We start from the raw sequence: 26,055 nt of genomic DNA, 5'->3' as shown, positions 1-26,055 counted from the left end.
TACTAACATATATATATGGAATTTAGAAAGATGGTAACGATGACCCTACATGTGAAACAGCAAAAGAGACACAGATGTAAAAACAGTCTTTTGGACTCTATAGGAGAAGGCGAGGCTGGGATGATTTGAGAGAATAGCACTGAAACATGTATATTATCATATGTGGAACAGATTGCCAGTCCAGGTTCAATGCATGAGACAGGGTGCTCAGGGTTGGTGCACTGGGATGACCCTGAGAGATGGGATGGGGAGGGAGGTGGGAGGGGGGTTCAGGATGGGGAACACATGTACACCCATGGCTGATTCATGTCAGTGTATGGCAAAAACCACTATAATATTGTAAAATAATTAGCCTCCAATTAAAATAAATAAATAATAATAATTTTTAAAAAGACCATGGGTTCAAGTCCCAATCTGAGGTATAAGGTTTCATTAGATTGACTTTTTCTTTCCTTGACCATGAGATCCTTTTTGTTCATCATCTACCACAATAATATCCACAGACAGCTGTTTTTATTGTTGCTGCTCAGTTGCTCAGTCGTGTCTGACTCTGTGACCCCCTGGACTGCAGCATATACCAGGCTCAGAAAATAGATCTGGCCTATAGGTCTGGTTCTAATCTCTTTCTGCTTTGCTGTGAACTCTTCAGCTGAATATGACTGGAAGAAGTTTGCCAAAGCACATCAATATTCATAATGTTGAGTGACTACTGTGTAAGTGGCACATTTTTCCTTATGACAGTGTTAAAAAAAGTTTTCTCCATTATACAGATGAGAAAAGTGAGGTTTCTAATGCATTTGTGTCTTGCTAAAGATGCTTCATCTCATGGGTAATGGTCTCAATTGAATCCCAATCTACATGATTCCTTCTTTATATACTATTGCCCAAGCCCAGGGATAAGACAAGGGTCCAAAGATGACAGTTCAGTTGACAAGAAGTAAAAGGAATGTTTAGTGATAGTGTCCTGGAACAGGTACAGAGACTTCAGTGAGGGGAAGGGACTATCTAGCATTCTGCCCTAAAAGCCAAATTAACACCAGGATGCTAAGAAAAACATTTCAAAGTGGTTCAGAAAAAAAGATGCTCTCCTTCTAACGTCCACTTTTTAAATTTCTTAAAACATTTTTCTCACTTTTCCTTCCCCAGGATTCTTCTATTTCCCTGACCTTGAAAAATATTTCCCACTAAGTTCTCTGAATTATGATGAGATAAAATGACTTAATTTCCCTAGGTGTCTTTATTGAATTCTTTCACAGTGTTTTATGAAAAAATATCTGATTACTAATTCATAGAATAGACTATTAGGATATTCTCTGTTAAGTGGTATTCAAGTTCAGGAGCCTCTGCAGATGCTGGTTCTAGCCCATTATCTCGGAGAAGGCAATGGCACCCCACTCCAGTACTCTTGCCTGGAAAATCCCATGGATGGAGGAGCCTGGTAGGCTACAGTCCATGGGGTCGCTAAGAGTCAGACACGACTGAGCAACTTCACTTTCTCTTTTCACCTTCATGCATTGGAGAAGGAAATGGCAACACACTCCAGTGTTCTTGCCTGGAGAATCCCAGGGACAGGGGAGTCTGGTGGGCTGCCATCTATGGGGTCGCACAGAGTTGGACATGACTGAAGTGACTTAGCAGCAGCAGTAGCAGCAGCAGCCCATTATCTGCAGGTGCAGAAGTAAGGAGCCCAGCTCAAGCTCCAGTATTTTGCAGTTTGCTCTATTATATCATCACCTGACACAGACAGACAGACAGTTCAGTCACTCAGTCATGTCTGACTGTTTGCAACCCCATGGACTGCAGCACACCAGGCCACCCTGTCCATCACCAACTCCCGAAGCCCACTCAAACTCATGTCCATCACGTTGGTGATGCCATCCAACCATCTCATCCTGTCGTCCCCTTCTCCTCCTGCCTTCGATCTTTCCCAGCATCAGGGTCTTTTCAAATGAGTCAGTTCTTAGCATCAGTTGGTCAAAGTATTGGAGTTTCAGCTTCAGTATCAGTCCTTCCAGTGAATATTCAGGACTGATTTCCCCCAGGATGGACTGGTTGGATCTCCTTGTAATCCAAGGGACTCTCAAGAGTCTTCTCAAACACCATTTTTCAAAAGCATCGATTCTTCGGTGCTCAGCTTTCTTTAGTCCAACTCTCACATCCATACATGACTACTGGAAAAACCACAGCTTTGACTAGATGGATATTTGTTGGTAAAGTCTCTGCTTTTTAATATGCTGTCTAGGTTGGTCATACCTTTTCTTCCAAGGAGCAAGCGTCTTTTAATTTCATGACTGCAGTCACCATCTGCAGTGATTTTGGAGCCCAAAATACAATGCCCTAAAAGAAAATACTGCCCTCAGTCTCTGGCAAAAACTCCTGAAAGATTAGAAAGCAAAGCATTTTTTCAACATGGAACTTAAGTTCTTGGGTTTTAGAATCAGACTGGCTTTAAATCTCATTGCTTCTGTTTAAATGACTTTGGGCAAATAACTTAATCTCTTGGTTCCTGTTTTGTAGTCTTTAAAGTGAAGACTTTAAAGTGAAGTCTTTAAAGTGAAGGTAATAACTACATCTTGGAGTATATTTAGTCACTAAGTCATGTCTGACTCTTGGGACCCCATAGACTGTAGCCTGGCAGGCTCCTTTATCCATGGGATTCTCCGGGCAACATATTGTTGAAGATTTGATTTAAGATAAGTAACATTCCTAGAACAGTGCCTGATGCATATCAAGAGCCTACTAAAAAAGTTAATTACTTATTTCTTTGATAATTAAGAGTCCTCTGAAACCTGGTACAATATACCGTAGCATGTGAAAGGTCAGTGAGTACTTCTACCTCCTAGGCATTTTCTGGCCCATGTATGTAAACACTCACAAACATGAAATCACACAAAACCACTTGGTAGTGTGATCCTACTAACTCAGATCCTACAAAACCACTTAGTAGTGTGATCCTTCTAACTCAGCTTGATTGGAAAATACAGAATCTCATGTGGGCATATTCTGAGTAATTGGATGACTCTCTCAAGAGAATCCCCATAAAAAATCTGGTAGAATGAGTAACTGAATGAAAAACAGGCAGAATGAGTAACTGAATGAATTATAAAACAAGTTACCACTGAATGGAGTCACTGTGGGGTAATGTTCTGCTCAGCTTGGCTGAACTTTGGGCAGGTTTCTTCCTCTCTGTACCTTACCTGCCTTTTCTTGGAGCAGTTGCTTTAGAAAACTTAAAATTGTAAATTCTTTCTCTGTTTCTTTGAGATGTAAATCTTCTCCCTGACTCTTGTTGGTTTTACAATCCAGGAATGTCTTTCTAAGGACTTGGAAGTCATGTCTTTGAAATGCAGTCATCAAAAAAGATATTGCCCCTATCTCCCAGGTTCCATGGGAGGAACAAAAAGTATACTTGGGAGGAACAAGAAGTATCGATTAGCAAACACACACAGATGGCCTGATTACATTGACCAACCTTCTCCCTAACTGTCCTTTGGTACTTTTTTACTAGCTCACTCCAGTTCTTAAAATCTCTCCCACCTTTGTCTCAGTCAGGGCAAGTTGAGTTCAGTCTCTCTCTTCTGTTGCAATAGTCTTGAATAAGACTTCCTCCTTTTTAACTCCATCCAGTGCAATTTTTCTTTGACAAGACAATCAGTAAGTAGAATCCAACTGAACCAAGTGTTTCTAATCATAAACGATGGTGATGATATAAAAGTACAAATCTTTTTTTTTTAAAAAGACCCTTGTCTTCATCCCTCCCTCCAGCTGCCAGTCAACAAACCAACAAATAAGATTTTGCCTTAGAGTAAGAGAAAGGGAAAAGAAAGAAGTGAATTCTAGGGAGTGAGGAATCTTAGAGTCAAGCAGAAAATCAACTATAGTCATTACAGAAAAGTTACAATATCTTAAAGTTTGGCTGGACTTTGAGAAGAATGTACAAAGACTCTTGTGAGAAGGTACACAAAAATATTCTTCTCACGATTTTAGTCAACTTAACTCTCTTAGTAAACAAAAAACTTTCATAAAGCTCCAGGTAAAGACCAACCAGACTTCCCTGGTGGCTCAGATGGTAAAACATCTGTCTACAATGTGGGAGACCTGGGTTCAATCCCTGGGTCGGGAAGATGCCCTGGAGAAGGAAATGGCAATCCACTCCAGTACTATTGCCTGGAAAATCCCATGGACAGAGGAGCCTGATAGGTTACAGTCCATGGGGTCACAAAGAGTTGGACATGACTGAACTACATCAAGAAAGACCAACCAGCTGGATGAATCACAAGCTAGAATTAAGATTGCCAGGAGAAACATCAACAACTTCAGATATGCAGGTGATACTACCTGAATGGCAGAAAGCGAAGAAGAACTAAAGAGCCTCTTGAAAGTAAAAGAGGAGAGTGAAAAAGCAGACTTAAATTTCAACATTCAAAAAACTAAGATCATGGCATCTGGTCCCATCACTTCATGACAAATACAGGGTGGAGAAATGGAAACAGTGACAGATTTTATTTTCTTGGGCTCCAAAGTCACTGTAGACAGTGACTATAGCCACAAAATTAAAAGACACTTGCTCCTTGGAAATAAACTAAAAGCAAAGTGTTAGGTGCTCCATTGTGTCTGACTTTTGCAACCCTATAGACTGTAGCCCAACCAGGCTCCTCTGCCCATGGGATTCTCCAGGCAAGAATACTGGGGTGGGTTTCCATTTCCTTCTCTAGGGGATCTTCCCAACCCAGGGATTGAGCCCAGGTCTTTCAAATTACAGAGAGATTCATTACTGTCTGAGCCACACAGGGAAGCCCCCTTGGAAGTAAAGCTATGACAAACCTAGACAGTGTATTTAAAAGCAGAGATATCACTTTGCCAACAAAGGTCCATCTAGTCAAAGCTATGTTTTTTCCAGTAATCACATACCAATGTGAGAGTTGGACCATAAAGAAGGCTGAGCAATGAACTGAAGCTTTCAAATTGTGGTGCTAGAGGAGATTCTTGAGAGACCTTTGGACAGCAAGGAAATCAAACCAGTCAATCCCCAAAGAAATCAACCATGAATATTCATTGGAAGGACTGTTGCTGACTCTCCAATACTTTGGCCACCTGATACAAAGAGCTGATTCATTGGAAAAGTCCCTGATGCTGGGAAAGATTGAAGGCAGGAGGAGATGGGGATGACAGAGGTTGAGATGGTTGAATGGCATCACCTACTCAATGGACATGAGTTTGAGCAAACTCTGGGAGATAGTGAAGGACAGAGAAGCTTGATATTTTGCAGTCCATGGGGTTGCAAACAGTAAGATGTGACTAGCAACAGAACGGAGAAGGCAATGGCACCCCACTCCAGTATTCTTGCCTGGAAAATCCCATGGATGGAGGAGCCTGGTAGGCTGCAATCCATGCTAAGGGTCGGACACGACTGAGCAACTTCACTTTCACTTTTCACTTTCATGCATTGGAGAAGGAAATGGCAACCCACTCCAATGTTCTTGCCTGGAGAATCCCAGGGACGGGGGAGCCTGGTGGGCTGCGGTCTATGGGGTCACACAGAGTCGGACATGACTGAAGTGACTTAGCAGCAGCAACTGAACAACAAGACCAGCCATCTGTTTCTAAAGGCCCTTGGAGTATGCTGAGATTTTCCAGCTACCTAAAAAACCTCTCTCTAAGAAGTCAGTTTTGAAACATGATCGTCAGTTACATAATTCTGGCCTATGTCTGAGTTGGGGACCAGGGTCATTCACTCACCCTCCAAGGATAAATTAGGCATCTCCGAGCCTTGAAGAAACAGAGTGGTGATAGGTAGTGTTCAAACATTTAAAATGTATTGGAATGCCAGCATGAATCTGCTGGACAGAAAAACATGATCTTTGAAAAATGGATATTATGACACATTTTAAAGTCTGAATGACTAAAACAGTGTGGTGTTAACATATGAATAGATGCAGACACAGAAGATACACAATAGAAAGTGAATAAAAAGCAAAATCATTGGATATCAAGCATAAAATAATCAGTGAGGACCACATGAAATGATTTAGGGGGAATTGAGTCATCATCAATTAAAATAAGGTTTGATCCATACCTCATTTCTTATGTAAGAGAAAATTACATACAGATCAAATATAGAAACATAAAAATGATAAAAGTACTAGAAGAAATTATGCAAGAATTCTTTTATATTCTCAGAGTGTTGGAGCCTTTCCTAATAAAACACAAAACTCTGAAATCATTAATTTTTTAAAAGCTTGATTAAATCAACTACAAAATAATTTTAAAATTTTTGCATGACAGATTAGGCCACAAGGTAAATAAGAAACTGGGGAAAGGTAGTTACAACTTTGTCAAATACAGAGTTATATGCCTAATAATAAAGAACTCCTTCAAATCAATAGAAATAGAGCAACAACATCTCCTAAAATGGGCAAAGGATATGAACAGATTGTTCAAAGAGAAGAATGAATATAAATGAAACTTAAGCATATGAAAAGAACTCACTCAAATACAAGAAATGGCACAGAGATACTATTTTTCACCTGTCAAGTAGATAAAGGTCTGGAAGTCTGACAACACTGTGTATCAGTCAGGACACAAGAGGCTTCCTTTCATTACTGGTATTGGGGTAGATCATTAAAACCTCTAAGAAGCACAATTTAGCAATACTTATCAAAAGTTCAAATACCCATAAACCCTGAACCAGCAGTTTAGCTTTTGGGAATATATCCAACAGATATATATCTGCAAGTGTAAAGAAATATGGTTATTCACTGCAGCCTTGTTAATAATAACATACTGAAAGCAATCTCTACTAATAGGAGGATAATTGTGCTACTTCATACAACTAAATACCAGGAAGTGCTCTATATTCTGTTGTGGAATAATCTCCTTTAATTTTAATTAAAAAGTTTAAAAGTAAGATAAAGAACAGTGTGTAGAATATGTTTTGTTGTTGTTTAGTCACTAAGTTGTGTCTGACTCTTTTGCGACCCTATCGACTGTAGCACACCAAGCTCCTCTGTCCATGGGATTTCCTAAGTAAGAATACTGGAGAAGGTTGACATTTCCTTCTCCAGGGGATCTTCCCGACCTAGGGATTGAACCCATGTCTCCTGCATTGGCAGGCAGATTCTTTACCACTGAGACACCTGTAAAACAGCTTAAAATGGAGGGATAAAATTGGAGAAAGAATACACTTAATAATTCATACATATTTCAAATTAAAATCTTTAGGAATAAAATTTCTTAACATTCAAAAAGTTTAAATTATGAATTCTTAAAGTTTTCTTCTCTTTGAAATCTTAAAACTGAGACTATAGATGATCAGTAAAGAAATTTAGGATGTAAAGGTCACTCAGGTTTAAGGAAACCATTGTGATCCCATAGGAATTTGGATGCATCTGGCATATCCCCATGTCCTTTGTGTCACTGAACAAAAAATGTGCATAAAACCACATTTGATTCAGGAATACATGAGCAGATAAAATATATCTTAACTTAAATTTATATTAGATATCAAACCTAAGCTCACTGAAATTCTCTTACTTAACATCTCATAATTTGAAATGTTCCATTTAATCCTTTTCCAAATCTAGACTATGTCTGATGTTTATTTAAGATAGGAACTCATGCTTAGATCTTCCTAAATGGAACAGAGTCTCTATGTTTTTCTCTGAGAGACTTCGGTGATATTTTTAGCACTAATCATGCGTATGAAAACTTTCAACTCTGGAAATTCAAAGTCTGGAGTACTCTCAGGAGTTTGGAAAATCTTTTTTTAAACTGGTAATTTTTCATTACTGCTTACATTTCCTTTGCATATCAGTTGTTTTTCCTCCCTCAAGATGAATGTTTATTTGTACATGTATACCTATATGCACATACATATACGTTTATGTGTGGGAAAGATTGAAAACAAAACTTTTTTAAAAAGGATATTTGCATTTTTCCTGCAAGAGGCCTCATGTTTCCATCAAACTCTCAAAGCATTTGGTGACTCAAAAAGGGTTAAATATCAGTAAACAATGGACATTCAAACAGACACTCCTTCTTCTTTTCCTATGCCCACAACTTGTGCCTATGTTGCCAATTTCCCTCGAGTCTAGATGACTCTGACGGCAGCATCTCTGGCCATATCTTTCATACTTTGTCTTCAGGCTCTCAAAGCTCCATATTACAGTGAGTTGTTAGCATAATCACTTAAAAAATAATTTACTGCCTACATTTTCAAGTTTGTTGAGGAGAGTTGGCCTGTAGGTGGAAAAACAATCAAACTATCAATAATTGTACTGTAATCAGGCATGTATACACACACTTGATCTTAGTTCATTGTCCTGGAATTTCTTCCTATTTCTGTTTTTATTAGTGGGGGAAATGGCCTTATTAATTTTGTTAATAGAGTAAATAAATTTTTCCTTAATATATAAAAATGAACTAGAAAATCTATTTTATTCGTTACTTCTTCAAGAAGAAAAGCATATTTATTTAAGAAAATTTCTAGAAGGTGAATAGTCCATATGTGGATATAAAGCAACTATTTTACTGAGTGCTTATAAACTGCATTCAATTGCCTGGAGAGAAAAATGAACACAGTGAGCTCTAATTTAAAAGTTAAAGAGCTTTCTATGAAGGTAACATCATAATGACTAACAGATTTACTTTACAAGTGCTTTTATATAAATTATCTCATTTAATTATAATAATAAGAAATTATTATTATCCTCTTTTTAAAAAATAACAAAATAAAAGCTCAGAATGATGAAGTAACTTGTCCAGGATCACACAACCAGCAAAGGATGGAACTGGGACTCTCACATTTTCAGATACCATATTTCATACTCTTTCACATATGATGAGTAGCTCTCCAACCTCACTGTCACATAATATTTTAGAGCATGCTTGTAATTTAATTAAGCATCCCTGAAATCCTGATACTCAAGTCATTAGCACATAGAACAGCTTACATAAAGAAAGCATTTTTTGAAAGGGTAAATAAAAACAACACTGATATTCTAGAATATGTGCTCCTTTATGTCATGGAGAATGCTAAAGTCCCCAGAAGAAAGGTCTGTACAGAGATTCTTCCTCATCACTGTACATGTGTAAGTCATAAGTAGACCATTGCCCCTTGCTCCTACATTCTAATGAAAGCATTGTTCCTAATTGAGTTGTATATCTTTCACAAAATGATGCATGGGGGAAATTCCTTCTAGAGTTTCAAGCTAGGAAAGAGTCCCTTTCTCTACATGCCTTGAAAATACGCCTTATGATGACATTTTTGTAGCCCACTTTTGTCTTGGTTGCCAAGAAACTCAAGGGCAAGTTGTATGCTTAGTCTCAATCATTTTCTGATTTGGAATCAACATTTAAGAAAAATGGTCTGCATTTTAGTGCTTGTTTAGTTTTGGGATCAAGCCAAAGTTCAGGAACCTGTTGGGGGAGCGTGCTTTGACTTGGTCAAGCCAAGTCAGTGGATAAGAAATGGGCCACTGTGAGTATTTGGTAGGTAGCTGTTACCTAAGGAAAAGCATACACTACTGAAATGCTAACTACTTTTTTTGGTCATTAAGATTTTTTATAAGAAGGTCAGTGGATCCAAGAAGCAGACAAAGTACAGTATCAGAAATGTATTCATTATTCCCATTCGCAACATTAATCATTTGCACATGATTTCAGCTAGTAATTTAGCGTGTATATGTTAGTCACTCAGTCGTGTCTGACACTTTGCAACCTTGTGTAGCCTGCCAGGCTCCTCTGTCCATGGAATTCTCCAGGCAAGAATACTGGAGTGGGTTGGCATTCCCTTTTCTAGGGGATCTTCCCAACCCAGGGATCAAATTGATGTCTCCTGCATTGCAGGCAGGTTTTTCACTGTCTGAAACACCAGGGAAGCACTGTCTCCTAAAAATTAGTGAAAGGTAAGGTTTATTAAAATAATTGAGATTCTAAGGAGAAAGTCACTTTTGCATATAAAAACAAAGAACTTAAATATCTTATACAACTGTACCAAATAAAATAAACTTTTATTACATTAATATATTTTAAAAGCATCATAAATGAGGATCTGGCAACATTCCTAGAAGAAGCTAGTTGAAATACACATATTGAAGATTTATTGATCATTTGTCCTTAAGAAATTAAGAATTGGAAAGCTTTAAAGGACACTCTGCCAAAGAATAATCCATAAGACAAAAGATAAATTATGCCAAAGAATTATAGAGATAAGATCTAGTTCTAGCTTTTAATTTTCAAGTTAGGAAACTGAGGTCCATTGTGAGGTGTTATTTTTCAAGTCATACAGCAAGTGAAAGAGGAGAGTGAAAAAGTTGGCTTAAAACTCAACATTTAGAAAACTAAGATCATAGCATCTGATCCCATCACTTCATGGCACATAGATGGTGAAACAGTGGAAATAGAAAGAGACTTTATTTTGGGGGGCTCCAAAATCACTGCAGATGGTGACTGCAGCCATGAAATTAAAAGATGCTTGCTCCTTGGAAGAAAAGTTATGAACAACCTAGACAGCATATTAAAAAGCAGAGACAGTACTTTGCCAACAAATGTCCATCTAGTCAAAGCTATGGTTTTTCCAGTAGTCATGTATGGATGTAAGAGTTGGACTATAAAGAAAGCTGAGCACCCAAAGAATTGATGCTTTTGAACTGTGGTGTTGGAGAAGACTCTTGAGAGTCCCTTGGACTGCAAGGAGATCCTACCAGTCCATTAAAGGAGATCAGTCCTGGGTGTTCTTTGGAAGGACTGATGCTAAAGCTGAAACTCCAATACTTTGGCCATCTGATGTGAAGAGTTGACTCATTGGAAAAGACTCTGATGCTGGGAGGGATTGGGGGCAGGAGGAGAAGGGGACGACAGAGGATGAGATGGTTGGATGGCATCACTGACTCAATGGACATGAGTCTGAGCAAACTCTGGGAGTTGGTGATGGGCTGGGAAGCCTAGCATGCTGCAGTCCATGGAGTTGCAAAGAGTTGGACATGACTGAGTGACTGAACTGAACTGAACTGAACTGAACAGCAAGTTAGTGCAGTGGTAGGAGTAAGAATCAGATCAGACCTTTCCTCTCTGAGAGTGAACTTCACCAGTGCAATTTTGTTTCACAGATTTTTACTGATTATGAAAGTAAGGTAAAGCTATGATTAATGTCAAATGAGAATAAATTGCAGAGAAATGTATACAGCATGAATTCATGTTTTTAAAGCACAAGCAACATTCATCTATTTATCTATCTATCATCTTTCTATTTGGGATTGCATGAACTTAAAGAAAAGTGGAAGCATATACACCATGCTAACACTGGATATTCACAAAAAGAATGAAGCAAGGGAATAAGAGAAAAAAGTAAGATAATAGAATTTTGTGAAATGGTAATATGAAAATGGCATCACTGACGATGGACATGAGTTTGAGTGAGCTAGAGGGGGTTGGTGATGGACATGGAAGCTTGACGTGCTGCAGCCCATGGGGTTGCAAAGAGTTGGACATGACTGAGCGACTGAACTGAACTGAATATGAAAATGAAGATTGCAAAATTCTATCTATAAAATTATTATTATACAAATTGACTGTGTACATAGACAAAGGCTAGAAGGTCACTAGAATATATACACAGACCAGGACATGGACAAAAGAAAAAGTCATTTTTGATCAGGGGTTGGGTTATGGGTATTTAAAAAATTTGTGTAGTTATTTAAAAATAGCTTTTCCAGTAACAAAAACTAAAAGAAATCAAATGAATCTCTTTTGTGAAACCACTGAAGCACACCTATTTTAACTCAGAACTGAAAAAAGTCTTAATCACATTCAATAAAGCATTCACTTGGCAAAATTTAATCACCACCAAGGGCTTCCCTCGTGGCTCAGACAGTGAAGAATCTGCCTGCAATGTGGGAGACTGAGATTTGAACCCTGGGTAGGGAAGATTGCCTGGAGAAGGGAATGGCTACCCATTCCAATATTCTCACTTGTTGAATTCCATAGACAGAAGAGCCAAGGACTGATAACTGTAACATTTATCTGCTTCATGTATAAGTGTTTACATATACATGTTTGCATATTCGTGACTATATAAATTGCCATTTGTTTACTATTTATTTATTTACTAAATCCACACATACTTTCTTCTAGTGAATGATGTAGGCAATGAAAATGGTGTCAAAAAGAGTTGGATTCAACCAAGTGACTGAAGTGAGTGATGCTCACTATAAAAATTTTGGAAATTTTAGGAAAGCAGAAAATAAAAATCACTGATAAACTTACTCAGAGACATCCACTGTTAACTTTTTTCATATGTCCTTCCAGAACTTTTTCATGCATGTGTATTAAAAGATAGGATGATAATTTATTTGGTTATCAATTTTTTCCACTAAGTAGTATATTATGGCTGTATTTTCATGGTAATAAAAATAGACGCAATGTCATTTTAAATTAGCTATTCAACATTTCATCATAAGGAATTACAGTAACTGATTTTACAAATCTCTATAAATGGTCATTTGTTTTGATTCTATTTCTTAAATGATCATAAATGATATATATATATATACACACACACACACATCTACATATTTTGCGCCTGTCCTGTTTCCTTAGGATACATTCCTAAAAGTGATATTGCTGGGTATCATTGTTCTTAAATTCATAGAACTCTCAAAATTTTATACTCAAGTATCAAAAATACTAGTAGATAAGAAATCCTTTGTTATCAGAATAGTGTATCATAGAAACAACCAGTATAAGCTTTAAAGTTTTTCTTATGGGTAAATGACTCATGTTTATCACTTTATTCCTCATTATAATTTGAGAAAACAAATTTGTATCAAAAACAAATTTGAAAGTAATCATTATGATGATCCATAGCTTATGAAGGTCTGTATCTATATTTCAAATCACTCCTAATCATTTTTATCTCCTACTCTGTTACAAGTATGAGGTTATTGATGGTAGACTTTGTAAAATGCACTGACATTTATGTGGAAGTCATGCAGCTACTATTTTTAAAGTGTCTACAAAGAAGACTCTCCAACTGTTCTCCAGCTTAATGGTGAATGTGCAAGAGGTATGTGGTCTATCAAAAATATCAGCTATATCCTTAAGATTTGTTGTTGTTGTTGTTTAGTTGCTTAGACATGTCTGACTCTTTTTTGTGGCCCCATGAACTGTGGCCCACCAGGCTCCTCTGTCCCCCAGGCAAGAATACTGTAGTGGGTTGCCATTCCTTCTCCAGGGCATCTACCTGATCCAGGGATCAAACCACATCTCCATGTCTCCTGAACTGCAGGTGGATTTGTTACTGCTGAGTCACTGGGAAAGTCTATCCTTAAGATAGTCACAATTTATTAGAAGTAATGGGTCATTATTCATCCCTGGAGTTGGGAAGATTCCCTGGAGGAGGGCATGGTAGCCCACTCCAGTGTTCTTGCTGGGAAAATCCCATGGTCAGAGGAGCTTGGAGGGCTACTGCCCATGGGGTCGCAGAGTTGGACACAACTGAGCAATGAGCAGCAGCAGCATTCATCCTTTGTTTCACTGAAGATTTTTTAAGGGAAAATGGATAGAAGGGACTTGAAAAACATGAATTTTTAACAATTTGAGCTTCCCAGTAATAAAATATCTCTGGAAGTAGTGAACTTATCATCATGGGATGTATGGGAACAGATGTTGACTGATCATATATGAAAGATGGTGTGGAAAGGGTATCAGTATAAGTTGAAGACAGAACTTGCTCACCTCTCCAGGCTTCTTCTAGAAGATTAAATATTATGTTGAAGGGAAAACAATGTACAGGTTCCAGCTATTGATACATCGTAAGCAAATATTAAGCCACAGAATAACACCCAATTATTTCATACTTAAGAGAAACTGAATTTCACAAATGAATATTACTTGCACTTTCAAAACCAGAGAATCTCAGCCATATTCTAGTGATCAAAATCTATATTATGTAGGTTATTTTAGTTTTTAATGACTATTTAGAACAAAAGATGTTAAATAAATTTTAGGGTCTATTTTGCTAAGGACACAATTGCTTGGTTGATCAAATACTATCTCTTGATAGAGATTAGTGAACTCAGGCTAGTTTAATGGTCACTTAATTCATATTGGTACATGGTTATTCTATTATTGAGGGATTTCTTAGATTTAATCTATCTGGGGGGAAAAACAAGTTACTCAGTGAAGTGTTCTATAAAATAATAATAAAAATAAGTTCTCTCTTGATTTAGACAAAATAGTGTGCTTGTAAGCTAGCGTATTCCACTACCCACCTTCCCCCAGTTGGCTCTATTAAAAATAGTGCTGTAAAGAGAAATAAAAATCAAAAATAAATTATGCCTGTTGCACTGCATTTCACAGAGAGGATTTTATGTACAATTTAACAGTTCATGGAAAAAAGAATATTACTGGAGGCAAGGAAATCCTTCCTCTGAAAATAAGTGAAACCCAAATCATTATTAGCATATGCATTCACTTTTGGGAGGTAGGAGATATTCAGGTCTGTGATTATTTTAATATATGACCATGTGGTTTGTGCTTTAGGAGGGCTTTGGGGTTTGAGCTAAAGTCTTCCATACCAAGTTAGGTTTTGCTAAGAGCAAGTGGTTGGTTTTACACTTAAACACCTCAGTTGGCTCTCTATAGTGCATATGCATATGAACTGAACTAAAGAGAAAGAACCAAAGGGTTGGCTTCCATTGTTCTTTATAGTAACATATTTTATTGAAAGGAATATGAACTTCAGGAAGAAATCAATCTATATTTGAAGGAGCTGACTTTGACAAGTTACCCTTTCTTCATCTATAAAATGGGTATAATCCCACACTGACTTATTCGGAGAATTAAATGTTCACAAAAGTAAGTTGCATAGCATCTGGCACACAGGAAAAGAGGAATACAATTCATCTTCTTTCCTCTTTGTCGTTTCTCTAACAGGGGAACTCTAGGAAATTCTAAATACATTTAAAAACAAAAAACAAAAAACAAACATGCTCTCCTACAGTTTGAGGAATGATATTCTCATCAACAATCTCAGCAGGAAGACAGCTATCAGCTACATCAGAGGCAAAGTCCCTCTGGATGCAGATCTAAGCCATGTGAATAAATATCAGGGACCTGGAAGCAACTAAAGCATCATAGGGAGCAACTTCTGAAGCTGTGGGGATGTCAGCCCCAGCCATTCAGAAATAGAAGCTCTTTGGGGAAAGGGCCATGTGAGCTCTCTCCCTCCAGCAGACCAGAGAGAAGGTGAAGCATAGCTCAGGAGGAGAGACCCTTTAGTCCGCCTTAGAGAGTTCCTAAATTCCTAGAAACTCTCCATGGAGGGTCTCTACGGCTATGAGGGACCCTGCACTGTTACCTGGTCCTTAGACTCCTGGAGGAAGAGAAGCAACAGCTTAGAAATCAAGATGGTGGATTATCATTAACTACTGTTTTCAGGCTTCCCTGGTGGCTCAGTTGGTAAAGAATTCGCCTGCAATGCAGGAGAGCTGGGTTTGATCTCTAGGTTGGGAGGATCCCCTTAAGGAGGGCGTGGCAACCCAATCCAAGACTCTCACCTGGAGATCCCCATGGACAGAGGAGCCTGGCGGGCTACACAGTCCATGGGGTCGCAAAGAGTCGGACATGACTGAGTGACTATGCGCGCGCGCGCGCGCGCACACACACACACACACACACACAACTTTCAGAGCTATGTATTCTCTAGCAAATAACTTCAGAATTGCTTTATGTATTCAGTGTAGATGGTGCAGTCTATGGTAAAAGTCTTTACACATTCATTTTAATAGCTTTCATTTATAAATACAATTTAGGTGAAATTCATATATTGGCAAAAGTAGAGTTTTAAAAGACTCTAGAATATTCCTCTGAATACAATTCAGTCTTAAGTATAAGAGGAAAAGAATCCCAGCTTTAAACAATACCTTTTAATGAAATACTGATTTTAGATTCAGGTACCTGAGATCAATTTAATACAGTCCATATACCTAAAGTAGCATAGCAGGAGATTATAGAAACCAGTTTAGAAATAGGGGGGTTGTTTATAAAATTATCTACCACCCCTGTATGGTAAAGTCTGGGCACTTGATTTTACTATGTATTTGCTGTTATGTAAGATAAGCGGGTCTGGTGGAGCCAATTGTTGCCTCCACTTTACTTAAGTGGTCCTCCCTGGTGGCTCAGATGGTAAAGCATCTGCAATACGGGAGACCCAGGTTCAATCCCTGGGTCGGGAAGATCACCTGGAGAAGGAAATGGCAACCTACTCCAGTACTCTTGCCTGGAAAATTCCATGGACAGAGAAGCCTGGTGGGCTACAGTCCATGGGGTCACAAAGAGTCAGACATGACTGAGAGACTTCACTTTCACTTTCTTTCTATACTTAAGTGATCCTCAATTTCATCAAGAAGATCATCAGCGTGATTCTTGGAAAGTGTGACAATCTGAAGTGGTTCCAGTGAACATGGTGCATTTCCTAACTTGAAAGTACTTCTTTGTTATACAAAGACAATGGTTAAGAAATAAAACTTCAAGAAAGACTTCATATGAAAGCAACTTAGAATATGAATAGTTAAAGCTTAACTACAATTTTCACTGGTTAAAAAGAAAAGCAAGATTTCCCAAGTATTTCTTGCTGTGTGGTACCTACTCTACGTAGAAGGATCAGTTATGTATATCTGGATAAAAAGGTAAAAGAATTTATATTTATTGATCACCTGCTTACCTTGCAGCAACCTTATGAGGGAGTTGTTAAAAATCTGAATTTATAGGGGAGGAAATTGAGATCAAAGGTCACAAAACCACTAAAACATGACACTGGGATCTGAACCTCAAAACCTGCTCTCTGAAAAAATCCTGTATCTGGGAGTACATGATGATGTAAGATGTACTATCACATCACATGTACAGCATTACCAAAGAACAGGATGTTCTACGTAAAATGAAGTATTCAATATAGTTGAATCCTACTGCCAAAGTGTTTGGCATTTAAGTCTGATTTCCAGTGGGAAGCCAGACACTGTGTTTGCAAAAATCATCCATGAATGTTAGTCCGTGTGAGAACCTAAGGGACTGACCTAAAATAAAGTCAGTAAATATTATTTACTTTTATTTCTGTCTTAGTCCTGGACAACTGGGGCTGCCAGCAGTTTCTAACTACTATGTAAGTGCCGAGGAAACTTTTTAAAAGAGAGAGAAAACTGATTTCTATGAGTGGAACTAGTTGTATGATTCATAGAAACTGCTCAAACTTTGAGCTGATTCATAGGAATGGAGATGGAAGAGTTCCAAATCCTTTTCCAGTTCAATAAATATTTTGTTTATGAAAACACCTGAAATTAGAAATGCAAGTGGGGTCAGGGGAGGGCAAATAAAAACAATGAAACATAAGGGGCAAGAGTTTGGAAAATTCAGTGTTAATTCTTGATCCATAATATATCTCCATTGCTTATGGTTTTATTCTCCCCCAAAGGACATGAGTTTGAGTAAACTCCAGGAGTTGGTGACGGACAGAGAGGCCTGGAATGCTGCAGTCCATAGGACTGCAAAGAGTCGGACACGACTGAGTGACTGAACTGAACTGAATCACTTTCTGAGGTTTTTAATCAACAAAAATCATAAATGCTCATAAAACTATGCAGCTATGATGAAACCAGGCATAGTGCTTGGCTCAGTGACCTTCCAAAAGAAAATTCCAGGCACTGATAACACATATTTGGTAAAGTAGTATTTCCCGTGTTCACTCTAAATTTACCTCCTGTTGATTTCATTGCACATCTCTTCCTCATTGTCAAGTGAAAAGAGAATATTCAGATTTCAAAATAATTTAGAACATTTAAATCAATACATTCTAGATTTTTTCTCTTCTCTTTGCCAGGGTACATTGGAATTTATGGTCTCTTTTAGTAATTACTCTTCCCTGGTACCAATGGACTGTCAGCTTTGTTATGACCTGCATTCTAATTGACACATCACAATTTCAGGGAATACAGCAAATTGAACATGAAAGCTGTGAGACTAGCTGACATTACAAAGTTCTTAAAAAAAGGGCTGGTGTGTGTTTTCCTTCATATGCCCATAGTGTCTAACACAACATCTCCCTCATGATGGAGCAATGGAGAGTTAAAACTTAATACATGTCTACATATGTCAGACTCTACTCACATGCCATTGAACGTGTTTCTACAATGATCCTATATTAATATCTTCATTTTATGAGGAAACTGAGTGAGTTGCCTAAGATCAAGCAGCTGGTAAATAGCAGGACTGATATATGAATTCATGTCTGTCTGACTTTTTATTTCACCATGTTATTTCCTGACCAGACTCAGTACCCCAACACATTAGACATGGAATATCATCTTCACAGGGTTGTTTATCACTTCTCTAGTTCTAGCTAGTCTCGACAGGGAAAAGCCTTCTGCCCAGTAAAGCTGCAATTCACAAATGGCTTGATGGTCAATTGCAATACACAGGTTATGGTCAATTACTTAGTGCATAATTAGTGTGTAATTAAGAAGTGAAAATTAAGGCACATACAGAACCAGTCTTTGTTAATAGTAATGATGCTTTGGGGATTGAGTCTTTCATTTTCATTATCACTGTAGAAAAACATGAGTAAAGGATAGGATGGCAATCTGAGAGGGGAAAAGAGGAGAATTAAGTGAAAATAAACTGGATTTGTTGACTACTAAAATGTCCTTCAAAGGCAATTTTGCCTGAGTGGCTTTTCTAACATTTACTCTTACTTTCATTATAATCATGTTTGTAACATTTTCACAATTCTATGGTACTATCGGAAGATTTTATAATATTACTGTTCAATGTCACCTGTCTTCCAACAGAGATGTTGTCTCTGCTTGAATATTCTCAGTAACAGAGAATTTACTAGGATAAGAAAACACATTCTTACCTTCACATCAGTCAAAAAAAAAAAAAATTCCCTACAGTTTTCTTGAAATTATTCTTTAATCATGTCTGAAAGAACTATCTGGCAACATGCATTTCTAGGCTGGCTCTTTGGATACTGGAAAAGTCCTCAGTATTTATCAGCATTTGTGTGTGAAAGAGATAGCTACATGTGTCATCATATCATGTTTGTGTCATTAATCAAAGTCACATGATTTTGGTACATTTTTAGTAGGTTTTTTTTTTTTTTTTTAGTTTTTAAAGACTAAAACAAATATGTTTCAGTGAAAATTATTTAGTCTTTTAAAAAAATGATCACTTACTCCATTACTCTTGCCTGGAGAATCCCCATGGACAGAGGAGCCTGGTGGGCTATAGTCTATAGGGTCACAAAGAGTTGGACACAACTGAAGCAACTTAGCATGCATGTATGCCCATACTTAGCTCTACCTTAATGTTAATTGGCATAGTAAAATAGCACATGGGGAAGAAAATCTCTCAGTTTGCTAAATCTATATAGTTGATGTTGTTTAGAGATCATGGTTGTTTGACATGAATGGAGGGAAATAGCTATTATTATTATGGTAAAAGATGAATTATCTATAGACTCCTATCATTTTATAGCTAGTCCCTGAGTACATTTATTCGTTACAACATAAAGGAGAGATTTCCTTACTTGTGTTCTCACCATTAATTTCTTGAAGTTCACTGTTAATTCCAGCATCTATGGAATTCATTATTTTGTCAATCTGTGTGAAACAAAAAACATATAAAATGAATTATTACATTTGCTTTGTGTTCCACTTTTGTTTTCTAAAATTTTTATTTATTTTTATTTTTTATACAAATGTTAAAGGCTATTTCCCTTTACAGTGATTACAAAATATTGGCTGTATTCCCTGTGTTGCACAACACATCCTTGACCCTATCTTTTAGCCAATAGTTTGTACCTCTTAGTTCCTCACCTCTGTATTGTCCCTCTGGCCTCCACTGGTAACACTAGCTTGTTCTCTGTACCTGTGAGTTGGCTTCATTTTTGCTATATTCAGTAGTTTGTTGTATTTTTTAGATTCCATATATAAGTGATATCATATAGCATTTATCTTTCTCTGTTTGACTCATTTCACTGAGCATACAGCACTGCATTTTAAAATGACTTTCCACTGCCAGAAGCATATATTCTTGATATTATTGCCACTGCAAAACTCCAATTAAGAGACCAACAGAGAAAGATTCAAAGGGAGACAGACATCTTTTGCATTGCTTTTAGAAATACAAATTTTATTTCCTTTTCTTAAACTTTCAAAATCAGCTTGCCTTTTCTTTGTATTTCCTAAAATGAACTTTGTTTAGACCTACATGGGTCAGTAAGTTAGACATTGTGAATTCTTTAAACTCAGAAGGGGAAGGAGCTGAGGATAAGTTCATGTGACAATGTCTACCCTCTCAGTCATTCTTCCTCTTGGATCTGAGAGCATGCATCTCATTTGACCAGTGAAGTGTGGCCATTGGAACCAAGTTCTGATTAAATGGTATGACCAGCCACAAGCTTATTTGTAGCATATAATCACAAGAATCTAGGAATGGCAACAACTTGATTCTAAGAGATAAGTTATATTATTCGCAGAGTTAATAAAAATAAGAAATGGATAGATCTGAGTAAACTATCAGATGACTACTATGGAATTCGTAGGAAGATATGACTGTCTCAGCTTTAGCTATTTATGCTTTAAACCGGTCATCATCCTAGCAGCCTTAGTGAGACAGCAGGTTTCAGAAATGACAATGAGCATTACTTAAATGTCCCATTTTGTTCACCCTGAAACAGATGTAGAGAGATTAAGTGATTTTCTCAAACAGCTCAATTCAGAATGTCAATACCAGACTATTTCTATTTCTCAGAATACTCTAGTGACCTATTGTGCTTCAAAACCTAATTCTATGGCACAATCTTTTGAGAGACAAAATGTTACATTTTAGAATGAAATGCTGAGGAAGAGTGTGGTCCATTCTTTGCAGAATTTCAAGAAAAAGCAACAGACTTCATTCCTTTATGATACAGTCCTCTTCATGGAGAAAGGATGATATATTATTAACCTTAAAAGGGCACTTACTTCCTGAGTAATTCCAAGAAATTGAAGACTTTGTCTTTAAGTAGAGCTTAAATTGGTCATACTGGACTGCACACATTTTTCTTTAATGTCCAATAGTTGTAAAGGGAAATATTAAGTAATGCGTTTTTTTGTATGGTACTTGGAGAAGGGCCAGGACCTTTCTGTTTCGTAGGAAGATTATAAGAAGCTCTTCTGAAATTATAAGATACTTTAAAGAAGGAAGATGAGCTAACAGAGTTTAGCAATTAACAAAATGATATAAAGCAAACAAAAATACAAAGATTTTTCTCCATTTGTCAGCTGCAATGCTTAGTAGGGCACAATGTGAACATTTTCCTTGTACCTCATAGCTAGTTATTACTTCTGCTTGATATCAATTTCTATGGAAACAACAGATATCCCTCATGTGTGGAACTGTGTTTGTTTCTATGCTCGCTGTGAAATTATCATGTATTACCTCTAGAACTTTTCCTTTCCACTTGGATCTATTTGTGTTAATTTTTTTTTTCCTTCTGAAAGACTTAAAAAGCTGAAAATCCCTTCCTCAAAACTCACTTGATGCTAAAGCTTTATGTAAAGAATAACAAGAACAAATCTTACTTCTTCCCATTCGGAAGTGAAAGATGGTGTTCTTTCAGAATTCCCTTTAGAGCTGTGATCAGCAGGTGAAGATTCACTCCAGTTAACTCTTGATGTTTTCTCATTTGAAGGGTAGGCAATGAGATCAGAATCCGATTTAGAGACATTTTTGGATAAATGCATGTCGATCAGGGCTTTTGGTAATGACCTTATTCTCCCCAGGGTACAGGCTCTCTCCACAAATCCCCCAGTGTTCACAATCCACTGGTCCCCATTCCGGGATCCACTTCTAGCTGTTCTTGTGCCAACAATGGTATGGTTTTCGAGTTGGCTGCTTTTTTTGTGAAAAATTGTTCTACTGACCACCTTGGGTTTAACTTTCTTTACCACAGGTTCTGATTTATTTTCTATTGGAGTTTGCTTGAAAGGCAAAGGACTATTTGCCAAACTGACTTCATCTTTTCCTTCTTCACGTTCATCTCTTTTCCCATAGAGATGAAATGGATTTTCAGGGGACTCACAGGCTGGAGAGGATCCATGGAGGAGACCTGCAAATTGCCCAGGATCATATTCTTTTGGGGCATCAATGTCCTCCTGCTGAGAGAGATCATCTGCAAAAGAGAAAAAAAGGTCTGATGCTCATTTGGAAAGGACTCTGAAAGTCCCAGGACAATAGCAGCACCCTTTTGAACCTGTGCAATGTCCAAACAGTTGATTTATTGTTACACAGTGATATCTTCACTTTATGAAATACCCATGACCCTACAGTGCCATGTAAAATAAATGTGTGTGTGTGTTTGTATACCAGATCTTCCTGATATACCTTAGGGTGTATTTCCAAGTTATGAATTGGGTATTAATTGAGTAGTTGCCCACCCTTCTCCTTTGTTCCCAGGGAGTATATTTTATATTGGATAACAAAATTAGGTTTTCTTAAAATGGGACACCCATGTTCAAACCTTTGCAGTAAATGAATCATTGTACAGTTAGGACATCAGGCAGGTAAATCAAGATCATATATAATGACATCCCTTTGCCCTTCTCCCAGCAAATAAAATAAAAAACAAAACCTTGAAAAGAAGTATAATTCGGGATAATTTAAAGGTAACAATCCTAAGGTGTTACTTCAAATATAAAATTAAGATTATTTCTACACAAATTACATGATTTAGACAAAAAGGATTTATCCATGCTTAACAGGCAAACAATGCAATATCACTAAAAAGTGAGACACTTTTACAAGAAACTGATGTGGCACTACTAACACAAAGCTGTCCTTTTCTTTCTTTTATGAAACAGAATTAGTTATTTTTTAATTTCTTCAGATCTTTGAAAATGTAATCCAGAAAAGAAACCAAAGAATAAAATTTTTATTACTTTAATTTTTTCTAAGATGAAACATAAATGTTCTCTGAGATTTAAAATATGTGTGTGTGCTCAGTCATGTCCAACTCTTTGTGGCCCCATGGACTGTAGCCCGCCAGGCTCCCCTGTCCATGGAATTTTCCAGGCAAGAATATTGGAGTGGGTTGCCATTTTCTCCTCCAGGGGATCTTTCCAACCCAGGGATCAAACCCTTGTCTCCTTTGTTTCCTACACTGGCAGGTGGATTCTTTAGACTGCACCCCTTGGGAAGCCCTGAGATTTAAAATACACCATGCTTTTTTTTAATGACCTAATTTGTCTTTTAAAGACATAGTGTGTAAAAACTTGGCCAAAGAAATTAGCGAAGGGAGTCAGTCTACTTTTTTGACTGGTCACTTTAATTAAGATTCAGCTAAATATTATCCATGATCAAAAGTTAAATTACCTGATAAGCCTAATCTTCCGAAAAAGTAAAATATAGCCAATGTGGTAGATAAAATATAACAAATTCAAAGTTGACTTGCTGATTCACAACTTAAAGAAGTTAGTTATTATTGTAAACCCAAAACACCAAAGTTTTTAAGTTAACAAGTAACATTTACTAGGCATGTGCTATTTACTACTCACTAAATTAGAGGTAATATTTATATCCCTTTATGTGATCATCATAACAATTCTATGAAATGATTAATAACAATCATGCTTTTCTAATCAAAAGAGATTTGGTCAGAATATGTAAACATATTGTCAACCTCAATAAATCTCAATAGATATTTGCCCAAGGAATGCTACAGACAAATCAGCTTTCTTAATTGAAGTTTGGTCCCAGCTCCATATGCTTTTGTCTCTCTTGGAGCTAACAGAAGCAGGTATGATCCTGGCTTTATATATTCTCCAGACCTCACTCAGGTTCCTATTTAGCTGTCCCAAATGAACATGTTCCCCTTCCTAGACCTAACACAGTGCTGAGTAGAAGAAAGAAGTGTCAGGATGAGAGATCCATGAGACAATGATCTGAAAGAGAAACAATCTATACCACCCCGTACTCTCACAAGTACTTTATCTTTTCATAAAAACTTTCTAGTGTACTGGACATGAATTTTTCCCTCCTCTTGCAACAGAGATTTTTCTTGGAGGAGAAGAGTGCAGGAGTGTAAGGCAAAGCAGCCTTAAACTCTCTAAGGCTAGAGTATATGCCCTACTACATCCATTTTTTAGAAGTCAAAATTAATACATAGACAACTTACTTTGTTAAATTTGCCCAGCTAATAAGTAGTTAAGCTGAGATTCAAACTAAGGCCCATCGGGTACTCATATCCATTGGCCTGGAAAATTTATTATTAAGATAAATGAACAGTCGAGGGTTCAAGCACAATCAAATAGGCTGTTTGTGGGAAGTGATATGTCTCTCCTGTTGATGACTATTTCTGGAATTTGGAAAAAATGGATGAAAAGGATTTTTTTTCCTGCTTCATGGAGGTAAGCTAATATTAAGAGAAAGTAAAATATGGTGTTCTGTTCCAATTTATTGTCTCCTTTTTCTTGCTGGGATACTTGGCTCTCCTATAATGCTTTATACCATAAGTAGGTTGGTATGAGATGACAGTAATGGGTAAATAATGCAGAAGGAAGGAAGAATTCTGAAATAAAGAAGTTTAGAATTTTATTGTGCAAGTTGCTGAAGAAGGCTAAAGGGTTTGAGTTTCAGAGGAAAAATTGAAATAGCGAACAGAGTGCTTCAAGGCTGTATATTGTCACCTGCTTGTTTAACTTATATGCAGAGTACATCATGAGAAACTTTGGGTGGATGAAGCACAAGCTGGAATCAAAATTGCCAGGAAAAATATCAATAACCTTAGATATGTAGATGACACCACCCTTATGGCAGAGAGCTAAGAAGAACTAAAGGGCCTCTTGATGAAAGTGAAAGAGGAGAGTGAAAATGTTGGCTTAAAACACAACATTCACAAAGCTAAGATCATGGTATCTGGTCATTGCTTCATGGCAACTAGATGGGGGAACAGTGACAGACTTTAATTTTGGGGGCTCCAAAATCACTGCAAATGGTGACTGCAGCCATGAGATTAAAAGACACTTGCCCCTTGGCAGAAAAGTTATGACCAACCTAGACAGCATATTAAAAAGCAGAGATATTACTTTACCAACAAAGGTCCATCTAGTTAAAGCTACATTTTTTCCAGTAGTCATGTATGGATGTGAGAGTTGGACTATAAAGAAAGCTGAGTGCTGAAAAATTGATGCTTTTGAACTGTGGTGTTGGAGAAGACTCTTGAGAGTCCCTTGGACTGCAAGGAGATCCAACAAGTCCATCCTGGGGGAAATCAGTCCTGAATATTCACTGGAAGGACTGATGCTGAAGCAGAAACTTCAATATTTTGGCCACCTGATGCTAAGAACTGACTCATTAGAAAAGACCCTGATGCTGGGAAAGATTGAAGGCAGAAGAAGGGGACGACAGAGGATGAGATGGCTGGATGGCATCACTGACTCAATGAACATGAGTTTGAGTAAACTCTGGGAGTTGGTGATGGACACAAAGTCCTGGCATGCTGTAGTCCATGGGGTCACAAAGAGTCAGACACAACTGAGTGACTGAACTTAACTAAACTGAACTGAAGGGGGAAAAAAAAAACAACCCAAAACTGTAAATCACAGTCAAGAGGTTTCTGATCATGTTCACTATAGTGAGATATTTAGGAGCATAACATTATTTAAACTTTTCTTTGAATATTAATATTAGGTTACCATCCCTTCTGTGATTTGATCAAAATAACTATAATCACATCTGCAAAGTGCTTTATAATATCCAAGTCCTCTAGTCACAAGCAGTCCCTTCTCTCAGTAAAAGAGAATTTGGTTATTAGCTCATAACCCTAGGCTTTTGAAGAATAGTTCTTGCCATTAAGATAGTTGATAACATTCTTGCCAAGAGTTCTGAAAAGGCAAATATTACCTATTTCAGTGGCCAAGCCCTAAGAATTTCTCAAATCAAAGACAGGGAGAAGCTGATATGGAACCTCCTGGGATATCTATTCAGTTGATTGAATGCAGTTACAACCTCCATGTGCAC

At 37.4% G+C, this 26,055-nt stretch overlaps 1 protein-coding gene across 7 annotated transcripts in view; it reads right to left on the bottom strand.

Moving 5' to 3' along the window:
• Nucleotides 1-26,055, bottom strand: part of ANKS1B (ankyrin repeat and sterile alpha motif domain containing 1B) — a 1,164,007-nt gene that overhangs the window by 482,601 nt on the left and 655,351 nt on the right. For all 7 annotated transcript variants that reach the window (XM_040234922.1, XM_040234916.1, XM_040234918.1 and 4 more), the window contains exons 13-14: nucleotides 21,621-22,210; nucleotides 19,583-19,655 (exon numbers count right to left, since the gene is read on the bottom strand). In XM_040234922.1, coding sequence (XP_040090856.1) covers nucleotides 19,583-19,655; nucleotides 21,621-22,210 — 663 coding nt within the window. The remainder of the gene's footprint in view (nucleotides 1-19,582; nucleotides 19,656-21,620; nucleotides 22,211-26,055) is intronic.

This window comes from Oryx dammah, unplaced genomic scaffold (assembly GCF_014754425.2).
Source record: "Oryx dammah isolate SB20612 unplaced genomic scaffold, SCBI_Odam_1.1 HiC_scaffold_29, whole genome shotgun sequence".
Taxonomy (NCBI): Eukaryota; Metazoa; Chordata; class Mammalia; order Artiodactyla; family Bovidae; genus Oryx; species Oryx dammah.
This window is presented reverse-complemented; position numbering and strand designations above follow the sequence as displayed.